General features: G+C 53.6%; 1 protein-coding gene across 1 annotated transcript; it reads right to left on the bottom strand.

Annotated features, from left to right (window-relative positions):
* Positions 1-3,138: 3,138 nt before the first annotated feature.
* ARL2 (ADP ribosylation factor like GTPase 2) lies at positions 3,139-10,808 on the bottom strand. Its single transcript, XM_040256317.1, has 5 exons — positions 10,377-10,808; positions 6,352-6,462; positions 6,094-6,256; positions 4,470-4,550; positions 3,139-3,620 (listed from the first exon to the last, which is right to left on the bottom strand). Exons 1-5 carry the CDS (start codon positions 10,439-10,441, stop codon positions 3,486-3,488), a joined length of 555 nt encoding a protein of 184 aa, XP_040112251.1. The 5' UTR covers positions 10,442-10,808; the 3' UTR covers positions 3,139-3,485.
* Positions 10,809-11,264: the final 456 nt, after the last annotated feature.

Raw genomic sequence — 11,264 nt, 5'->3', positions numbered from 1 at the left:
ACTACTTGAGCGACAGTTTGTCATCTCTAGAATGGGCATGTTGATATAGAATCTGCTGCAGTGGATGTTTCTCTTTTTCCTTTGTGGGTCCGTCTAGCATTCACCCCTGCCTTTCTGTTAGCACCATAGCACCAGATCTTTCGAGGTAGTTCACTAGTATGTGCAGCCCTCCAGCCTTTTAGCTCAGAATCCAAAGGTGCCAGCTCCTTTCCTTGGCCCAGGTCCCAAGTAGGGGGTCGGGGACTCCCTCCTGAAAGGCTTGACTCTTGAGTGAGGGACAGGCGCAGTGCCTGGTGAGGGGACAACGTTGTTCCTAGAGTACAGTGTCGCCTGTGGGTTTGGCTGCCCAGCCTTTGGAGCTGTCCAGTCTCCATTGATATGCCCTGAGTCCCCAGTATCTGTCCAAGAAACGTTCTTTCTGCTGAAGGCAGTGATCTGTGTCCGGACAGCGCACCCAGGACCCTGACTGATCCCACCACCACCACGCTGTGAAGCCTAAATGGAGTAACAGGGGTGGCCGTTCTTACTGGGACTCAGATGAGTGGGTGCTATAACTTCAGAAACACAAAGCAAACTCCCAGACCAGACTCTTGGGAGCGGTGGAAACAGGGTAGTGATTCCGGAGGTGCTCGTGAGGAAGCTGGGATGGGCTGTGTCCCCTCTTACAGCATAACAGGGCTCCCCTGAAGACCTCTTTCTTGGTTCAGAAGATCCCCGGAGAAAGGAATGGCTCCCCACTCCAGTATTCTTGCCTCAAGAATCCCATGGACAGAAGAGTCTGGTGGGCTACAGTCCATAGGGTCGCAAAGCGTCAAGACAGGACTGAGCAATTAACAGACACACACACCTGGTTTTCAGAGTTCTCTTGGCAGGGCCCTGGCTTCAGGTCCCCTTCTCTCCCATCATTCCCTCCCCTCCCTTGCCCAGCAGCTCCCCATTCTCCCATTTCTGCCTTCTTTATCCATCTAAGACCTTTCCCACCTAGGTCAGCTTAGCCCCTGGCCTTTCTCCTTCCATCAGGAGTTCCGTCACTGGTAGAAGTGAACAGAAGAGCCTTCTCAGAAGGCAGGGGAGAAGGAAGAGCTGCAAACGCACAGGGGCAGGGGGTCTGCTCCCCTCACTCCCACTGGGTCGGCTTGACCACGTGATGCAGACTGTCTGCGGCAGCTCATCCTCCACATTCAGAGGACTTGTGATGACTGTAACCTTGTTATTTTTCTTATTTGTCTCTGGACTTCCCTGATGGCTCAGATGGTAAAGAATCTGCCCGAAATGTGGGAGACCAGGTTCGATCCCTGGTCAGGAAGATCCTCTGGGGGAAGGCATGGCAAGCCACTCCAGTATTCTTGCCTGGGAAACATTTGTCATTAGCCATGTATAATTCACCTTTGAGTGAAAGCATGCTGCTTACTAAGCGCCCCTAGGAGGGCTTGAACACTGGGTTGACTCACCCAGATCTGATGTCTGAATTCACATTGCTTGGATCTGCTTGAACTCCTACTGGTTCAAATAAAGATAATTATAGCTGACCTATACTGCATACGACACACAAGGCAACCCACCCATCTGATTCTCCTCCCAACCCTAGGAAGTAGGTGACACTATCTTCAACCCAGGTGGGGACCCCGAGGCACAGACAGGTTAAGCAACTCGCTTTTCATCAGTCGGTGAGTGGCAGAGCCACGGTTCGGCTCTGGGGACTGGATATGTCTGCTCCTCATAGGGATGGGAGCCTGGGACGTGGTGTCTATCTTGCACAGAAGACACGGCAGGTGGTTCTCAATTTCTATGGTGATGGACAGTTTATACGCTTTAATACTGATTTTATTTGGCAGCGTCAGGTCTTTATTTGCCACATGGGGTGGTCATCGAGGCGCGAGGGCTCAGTAGTTACAGCACCCGGGCTTAGTTGCCTCACAGCATGTTCCCCAAACAGGGATCGAACCTGCGTCCTCTGCACCGGAAGGCAGATTCTTAACCATTGGACCACCAGGGGTGTCCCGACAAGTTTATATTTTAAGGCTCTCCACCCCAAATCCATTTCTCTTCTTCCATCCTAACAGAGTGCAGATTTGCGGCGGTCTCCACCCTCCAGGGAGGGCTCCTGGAGCAGTGAGTCTGTGTCTCTTCCTCACCTGTCCCTTAGGAAAACTCACCTTCCCTCATAAACACATTATGCCAAATTCCATCTGGCACTGGAATTCTGAGCAGAGAAACAAGAACAAAACGGTGAGCAGGATGTGGTGGCTCAGTGTGCCGGGTTCAAATCCCAGGCCCTCTACTTCCTAGCTGGGTGGTTTGAGTAAGTCACATGACCTCCTGGACGCTTTGTTCCTACATAAATGGGGACATGTATGGTTGGGCTTATAATTCAATGTGATGGTAAGTGAGAAGTGCTTCAAACAGAGCCCTGCAGAGTAAGCCCCCACTGGAAAGACTACAAGCAGGGCGCCCTGTCCAAATATCCATTTATCCTGTCACCTGGATGGGGGCCCTGGGGTCCCCCCAGTTCCCATCCTTTCCCACCCTGGCCCTTGCTTCAAAGAGTGCCCGTTAGCCTTCAGGGAAGGTCCCTTCCTAGCCCTGTTCTCGGTTAGCTAACCGGCCTGATGTCCACGTCTTCCTACACCGGAGTGATCACCCCTCCATTTCCCAAGAGCCCTTGCTCTTCAGGCCTCTGTCCTGTGAGTCCCTCTGCTTGAACCAGTGCTGCCTCACACAGCCGTGCAGGTTTCCCACCGCACAGATTACTGGCTGCAGTGGGAAGCTGGGAGCTGAGGTTCAGCCCATGTTCCGTTTGACAAGCTGAGAGCCCTGATGTCGGGGTGCCTTCCTTTTTCTCATTCATGCCTCTGAAGGTAGCAGTTGCTCCAGTAAACTGTCCTTCCCCTTCCTCTGGCCAGAAAACTACTCATCCTTTACTCTCAGCTTTCGTGTCACCTCCTCTGGGAAGCCCACCTGAACTCTTCCAAAGGGAATTCCAATGCCCTGCCCCGTGCTTCTATAATTCCCTGCCACTCCCTTGACACAGTGACAGCTGATCCTCTGACTGAAATGATGTCTTTTTTGTCCCCCACTGGGCTGCGGGCTCTAGGCAGTCTGCAGGGCTGTAGAATCAACAAATGACTCAGCCAGGAATGGGAGTGGGGAACAATTTATTCTCACAGCTGAGCAAATGGTGAGGCCCACAGCCTAGATAGCAGCAGAGGCAGCCCCCTCCCAGCCACAGCCCTCTCTTCCTGGTCCCGCAGCTGCAGGCGGGCCGGGTCAGGAGCCAGGGGGACAGCCAGGGTGACAGGCCTCCCGCCTCGGGAGCCGGCTGGCCACAGGGCAGCAGTGGGCAGCAGTAGCAGCAGCAGGGTACGGAGGGGGGCGGGGGCTGTTAGTTGGGCTGGCGGACTCCCACCCTTCCAGGGATGGTGCTTGGTGGGGGGGGGGGGGGGGTGCCTAGACTGTGAGCTGAGTTGGGGGACATCAGAAGCGGCTCAGTCGGCCATGAAGATGCGGCTGGAGATGTCATCCAGGAGCCAGTCGATGCCAGGCAGCAGGTTCTCCCCGGTGACGGCACTGCAGCCCTGGATGCACCAGTGGTGGCTACGGATGGAGTCCAGCTCCAGGGCCTGGGAGGGCGGAAGGTGATGGTGGGCCCCAGGGACCAAAGGCCCTGCCCACCCTCAGCCCCTCCCCTCCCCTGGCCCCGGGGAAATCCAAGCCCCCATCAAAGGTCTGCTTTGGGAAGCCTCCCCTGGCCCCTGGTGAAGATCTGCTGGCCTCCCAGGGCACCTGGGCTCTCTGTCACCACCATGCCAGCACTACCTCTTATAATAAGATCGCAACAAGGGCCCCTGATGTGCTATGGGCCCTACGCATGTCCTCTTATCCATTCACCCCCATGGCCCCGTAAGCCAGGGATTGTGTTGGCTATTTTACTGAGGAGAAAACCTCAGAGAGGTTAAGCAGCCTGCTAAAGTCACACAGCTAATCAGTGGCAGAGCCTAGATTCTAACCCCACTCTTTCTCATTCTGGTATTCAAGATTCAGAGTCAGAGTTAAGATGTAACCTGCGGTCACATAGTCCTGTGTTTAAACCCTGACTTGTCTGCTTCCTGGCTGTGTGACCTTGGGTGAGTTACCTAACCTCTCTAAGCCTCCTTTACCATCTGTAGAATGATGATAATGGTTCCTACCTCAGGAGGTTGTGGTGAGAACTGAATAAGTTAGTCCATGCAAAGAGCCTAGCACAGAGGAAGCACCCACTGCTTGCTGGTTAGTTATCCCCGGGGACAATCTACTTGCAGGTCTGCCATCCCCCAGGCTGTAGAGCACAACTCTGGCTTCCATCACCGAATCTCCAGTACCCTGAACAGGTCCTGCCACACAGCAGGGGCTAATAAATGCTTTCTAAATAAATTAACAAAGAATCACATGCCCCTTTTCCTCTGTGAGCTTGTGCCAAGGCCTGGACTCACCTCGCGGATGGCGTTAGAGGACAGTGCTCCGGGCAGGTCTTGCTTATTGGCAAAGATGAGGAGGGTCGCTCCGGCCAGGCGCTGGAGAAGAGAAACAGAGGGTAAGGGGAGGTGGGGTGGAGGCTCAGAGGGCAGCCCAGCCCCTGCGCTAATAATCACCCAGAGCAGCTGGGGTCAGAGAGCAGTCTGGAAGATTAGAGCAAGGTCCCATGGTGGTTGCAAAGACACAACTAGGGTGGGCAGTGTGAACACGGCCTTCCTGTCCAGCCATTATGGGCTGGAGGGAGCTGTAGGCTGGGCTGAGGCCCTGGTTCCAGCACAGTCATACCCAGTGGGCACCTCTCTCCTCCGTGCATCAGATTCCTCTTCTATAAATGGGAGGGGGTTGTGGACAAGGGTGGGTGATGGAAAAGGGGGACAAGGGGAAGAGGTGATGGACAAAGGGGAGGGGGTTATGGACAAGGGGAGGGGGTGATGGACAAGATGATCCTCAAGCCTCTGCTTCTAGACTGCTCTGACCTGATGACCTGACATCAAAAAGAACGCAACTATCCCAGGGCCTGTGGGGCTGTGGGCAATGAGCTTCCCCTCCTCCAAGTTCATACAGTCCCCTAACTGTCCCACTACCCTGAGAGGCCTTCCTCTCTGCCTGTGATTCCAGTTACTTCCCTCTGTGTGTTTGTGACCGGGAGTCCCTCCATGTGGATGGTGGCTCTACCTCTTACAAAGGGCCTTGAGGTGCCAGGCCAGGGCTGAATATTCAACAGCCAGGATCTCACTGGACCTGCTCGACTGTTGGTTAGGGCTGTTGTTCCTAAATAATTATTAACAACTCCCTATTTGACTCTTAAAAGTGTCCTGATTTTCAGCTAAATGCATGGAGTAACCTGGATTAAATCCTGGAACAGAGAAAGGACATTAATGGAAAAACTGGTGCAATCCAAACGAAACCTGTAGTTCAGTTAACAGTAACTTGTTAATTTCTTATTAAATAGTTCTAACAGATGTTTGGCAGTTCTGTAAGATGTTCACATTAAGGGAAACCAGGTGAAAAGATACATGGGTAACTTTTCACTATCTTTGCAACTTTTCTATAAATCTAAAATTTTATTTAAAGAGCATTTTGACCCAGACAGTACATTTTAAGATCACCGAAATTATTAATATTTGCCCATCTGAGAAACGCAGTGGTGATTCAGAGAAACTAAGTGCCTTGCCTAAGGTCACAAAGCAAACAGTCCAACTCCTGAGCCCGGCTCCCCTGCCTGCCAAAGCTTCACACACCAGCCTCAAGTCATCCTCCCCAAAGCCTGACTCAAGGTGCAGAAACTGAAACTCAGGGTGGTGAAACAGTGACGCTGCAGGGACATGGACCCAATCTCAGTCCACAGGAACCCGTGTTCTGCTTATGGCACTGTGAGCCTCCCCGGGGCGGGTGTACAGGGTGTCTCTGCCTCCCCAAGGGTGCTGGACATGTGGTGAGGGCTGGGTGAAGGAACAGACCCCAACTGAGTGTCCCCCAGGATCACGGACCCCGCAGGGAATCGGCTGAGGGTAGTGTTCACACATCCACACAGGTGCACGAAGCACTGGGACCCGGGCACTGGGGGAGCCCCCTGCCCACCTCCTCCACCAACAGGTTCTGGAGCTCCCGCTGGCAGTCCTGCATGCGCTGGCGGTCGGCGCTGTCCACCACCCAGATGAGGCCGTCGGTGCTCTCAAAGTAGTTCCGCCAGTAGGACCGCAGGGACTTCTGGCCGCCCACATCCCAAATGTTCAGCTTGAATCTGGACAGGGCAGTGGGGGCTGTAGGGTCAGTCTGGCCCCCCCCCCCCCCCCCTGCCCTGCGCTGGGCAGGCCCGCCCTCGGGGACCCCGCTCACCCTCGGTGCTCCAAGGTCTTGATGTTGAAGCCCAGTGTGGGGGAGATGGTGTCGATGTCTTCGCCGTTGAACTTCTTGAGGATGGTTGTCTTGCCGGCATTGTCCAGGCCCCTGGGGGCGCGCCGGGTTAAGGAGAAGCCCCCAGGCTCTGCGGGCTGGTGACATCATCCCAGGGCCCCTCTCTGACCACATATCAAAGTATGTTGAGTACCTGCCTGACCTACATGATAAATGTGAAAATATATCACCTTCTGACCAGATGCTCTTAATTCATCCCACAATATATACTGTTGGCCAGGCTACCCTGGTTGCTCAGTGGTAAAGATTCCACCTGCCAATGCTGGAAACTCGAGTTCGCTCCCGGGTCTGGAAGATTCCACACGTCAAGAAGCAACTAAGCCCGTGCACGACTACTGAGCCTGTGCTCTAGACCAGGAGCCGCAACTGCTGAAACTCGCAGGCCCTAGAGCCCCTGCTTCACAAGAGGAGCTGCCGCCAGGAGAAGCCCGCGCCACAGCTGGAGGGGAGCCCCGCTCACCGCGACGAGAGGAAAGCCCGTGCGGCAACGAGGGCCCGGCACAGCCAAAAATCAAACAAATGCACTGCTGCCCAAAAAGTCCCTTCGGCTTCGCCATAGATGTTACAGAAAAACCTGATGGACTTATTGCCAACCCTATGCTTACGGCCTACACTGCCCCAGAATACCTCTGGCTCTGGGGGTGCCCTGGAATCACAGTCCCTGCCCCGTGCAGCTTCCACTCCAGTGGAGACAGCTGGACTGAGGCCCAGACTGCAAGGAGCTGGCTTTTTGAAGGATTAGGGGAAGAAGAGCCTTCCAGGGACCAAGTATCTGGAGGCAGCCACCGTTGCCCTTTTGTTTCCAGAATATCCTAAACCCTTTGGTGCTGAATGTGCAAACAAATGGGTAAGTTCACCAGCCGGAGAAAACCACCCTCCTTTTTCCTTCTAACACCCATGGGGTCTTACAGCTGGGACTCGGGGGGGGGCGGTGAGAGGTCCGCTCCCGAGACCTGGGATGGCTCTCCTCATCGCCCCCCACCCCAGCTCCATCATCCTGCTTCCTTCTCCACTGGATCATTCTCATCAGCTGATGAGCGGATGTCTCTCCCACCAAGAAGTGGACAGCACCCTCTCTTGACCCCTCTCCCCCCAACTTTTTCCTTTATTTCATTCCCTTTATAGCAAATCTCAGGACTGTTGTCCATACTCACCCTCTCCAGTTTCTGTCTTCCTGCTCCTCTGTGAACCCACAAGACCTCTGTTCCCACTGCTTCTCCGAAACTGCTCTGGCCAAGGTCAGTCCTTAGAGACGCCTTGCTCTCCACTGACCGGGAATCCTCAGCCCTCTTCCTCCTGCTCCTGGGCAGCCCCCTCCTCCACTCTGGGACACGGCCTTGCCTGGCTCTCCTGACTTTTCTGGTCACCTTTCCTCTTCGCCCTGACCTTTTGATCTGAGCTCGGCCCCTAGGTTCTCTTCCCTGTCCACACACACTCCCTCAGTGGTCTCACCCAGGATTATGGCTTCAAATACCATCTTTATGCTGATGACTCTGAAATTCGTACGTCCCACCTGGCTGCTCCCCTGACATTGGTCTCTGTATCCAGCCACCCGGGTAACATTTCTAGGATGTCTCAGAGGTATCTTACAGGCCCAATCTGAGCTCTCATCTTCCCCCTGAATGTGTTCCCCACCTCCTTCTATAATACCCGTCAGCAAGTAGCTCCTCATTCATCCTATCGTTAGGAGCCACGCTTGACACCATTCTTCTAAAGCTCATGGCCAATCCAGCAGCAACTGCTGCTAGTCTTACTATCAAGATTTAAATCAACGTCTGTCACTGCTTCCATCCTGATCCAAGCCACCATCCTACCTTACCTGTGTTACTGCAGTAGCCTAACTCGTCTCAGCTCTCACTTCCTCTCTGCACTTCTCATTAAAGGAAACATTCCCTACTGTATAGTATGGGGAACTCTACTCAATATTCTCTAATAACCTATATGGGAAAAGAATCTGAAAAAGAATCAGTTCAGTAGCTCAGTCATGTCTGACTCTTTGTGACTCCATGGACTGCAGCACACCAGGCTTCCCTGTCCATTACCAACTCCTGGAGCTTACTCAAACTCATGTCCATCCAGTCAGTGATGCCATCCAACCATCTCAAAAAATGGATGGAAAAAGAATGTGTGTGTATATATATATATAACCAAAACACTCTGCTATATACCTGAAACTAACACAATATTGTAAATTAACAATGTGCATGTGTGTGCTTAATCACGTCTGATTCTTTGCAACTCTATGAACTGTAGCCCGCCAGGTTCCCCTGTCCATAGGATTTCCCAGGCAATGATACTGGAAGGGGTTGCCATTTCCTACTCCAGGGGATCTTCCCACCCAGGGACTGAACACCTGTCCCTTTCGTCTCCTGCATTGGCAGGCAGATTCTTTATCACTTGCACTACCTGGGAAGCCCCCAAATCAACTGCAAAATAAAAATTAAATTAAAAATTTTAAATTTAATGCAAAATAAAGTTAAAATGCAAAAAAAAATTAATTGAAAAAAAAAATAACAAAAATATGGGACTTCCCTGGTGGTCTAGTGGTTAAGACTTCACCTTCCAATTCAGGGGCTGTGGGTTCAATCCCTGGCCGGGGAGCTATGATCCCGCAGGACTCAGAGCCAAAAAACAAACGATATAAAACAAAAGCAATATTGTAACACATTCAATGAAGACTTTAAAAATGGTCCTCATAAAAAAAAAATCCACAAAAATAAATAAACAGAGGAAAAGTTCAGAACTAAAGGCCCCACCTGAAATACCTCTTCCATCTGACCTCGCCTTCCGTGTTCTCACTCCCTCAGGTCACACACTTCCCTCCTTGACAGTCCTTTGAACACACCAGTTGGCTTCCTCCTCGGAGACCTTTACACTTGCTGTTTCCTTTGCTTAAACACTTTTTCCCCAGATCTCTATATAATTCTTGCCTCACCTGTCTAGATTCAACTGTCACTTTCTCACGATGGTCTTCTTTGACCACCGTATTTATGCAGGATTATTCTCTGTAGGTGCTATATATTTTACTTACTAACTTTAACATTTTCTTCCCTCAGTATCACACAAAATGTCCGGAGGTAGGATTTTTGTTTGTTTTGCTCTTTTCCCTAGCCGCCCAGGACAGAACTTAGCACATAACAGGCGCTCAATAAATGTTTATTGGGTGAGTGAATTCTCTGTGCCTGTCTTAAAAACAAACATGATGTAAGTATTACTAAGTTATTTGTGCACATAAATGTCTCCTCTCTGCTGGGGGTGAGGCAGGCCCAGCTCTTGGATCTCAGCTTGCCCCCCACCCCGCCATAGCCTGGCACGGAGCGGGGGAACGGATGTACACGCCTGCGAGCGAGACTCAGAAAGTCGGCAAGGCCCTCGGGCCTACAAGCCGTCAACCGCGGGGACGCCGACTGGCCGTGAAACAGCAAAGAGATGGACAGGCGGACCCACACGAACCTAGCGACCCGCAGACCGCGCCCCTCTTCCTCCGCCCTCCGCAGGGAGAGTAGGGCGGGGCCCGCACGCCCTCGAGAGGCCGACCCTGAGGGCGGGGCCGAGGCCTGGCACCCTCCAACTAGGGGAGGAGGCGCCCAGGGCGGGGGAGGACGGCGGCCCCACGCTCGGGCCGACGGGTGGTAGCGTTCGAGTCTCCAGCCCCGCCTCCCCCTATATTGGGACACCTGGTCCGGCCGCTGCGCCGTGACGCCCATATCTTGGAAACGAAGCCCCCCCCACCGCGTCGAGCCGGTGGTACGGCCTCCTCCCGGCTCCCCCCCGCCAAAAGCGATGGTAGGGCCCAAGAGCGTGACGCACAATGGGCAGTTGGTACAGGCCGGCCGGCCGCACAGGCAGCGCCCGGTAGGGGGCGCCTGACCCTGCCCGCCCGGCGGGGCTCCCCCACCCCCACCCCGCTACCCTCGCGGCTCCGGCTCCGGCGTCAGGAAGGATACAGCATGAGTAGTCGCAGCTCCCTCTCTTTCTGCTTCATCTTCTTCAGTATGGTCAGAAGCCCCATGTCCCGGTAGCCCCCTCCCGGCCGCCGTTTCTTCGTATCCCGGGACCCCTTTCCCTGCTCCTATTGGCTGTCACGCCCACGGACAGCACAGCCTATTGGCTGGCTCCTCGATTGGGCCCGCCCTCGTTCCCACGTGACCGGTAAGGCGCCGGGAGGTGCTGGGATGCACAATGCTTCTAGCCTGCCGGGTGGGGGACGCTTCTGCGCGGCCAGTCGCGTTAACTCTTCGCATCCCCGGTTCCTGGGTGACCAGAGCACCGCGCTTCCAGGACCTCAGGCCCGACCGAAACGGAAACCTGAAGTTCCGGTGCTGTGTCTTAGCTGCAGAGGGAGTAGTTCTGGAGTCAGAACCGAGAGCCCCAAGGCCATTTACGTCACCCTGGGGCTACCGTAGGGCTTTGTTCCGCGGAAACAGGATCCAGATCCTGCTGTCCTGGGTCTTGGAAGGCGTCATCCTAAATCTGCCAGTGTTAGGGCTTCCCCTCATTCCCTGGCTTCCGAAATCAATCGTAGGGGGTAGGCTGGGGATTCTTCATCCAGGGTAGAAATGCCCCTGAGGAAATGTGTGGGGCTGTCAGTGGGTTGTTCCAATTACAAGGCAGAGCCCCTGTCGTCTAGAGGTCATTGGACAGACTTGCACAAAGAATTGTTCCGCCCAAGATGCCCATTGTTTCTCTGTTGAGAAGCACCATTTTTCATTTTGCCAATAAGAAAATTGATGCTCACATGTGCTTAGCATAACTGACATGTAGTAGGTGCTCAATCAGTATTTGTAGTTTAATGAATGACTTTGTCCAAGAGTTTGGTTCTTTAGTTAGTGCTC

This window comes from Oryx dammah, unplaced genomic scaffold, assembly GCF_014754425.2.
Source record: "Oryx dammah isolate SB20612 unplaced genomic scaffold, SCBI_Odam_1.1 HiC_scaffold_15, whole genome shotgun sequence".
Classification (NCBI taxonomy): domain Eukaryota; kingdom Metazoa; phylum Chordata; class Mammalia; order Artiodactyla; family Bovidae; genus Oryx; species Oryx dammah.
This window is presented reverse-complemented; position numbering and strand designations above follow the sequence as displayed.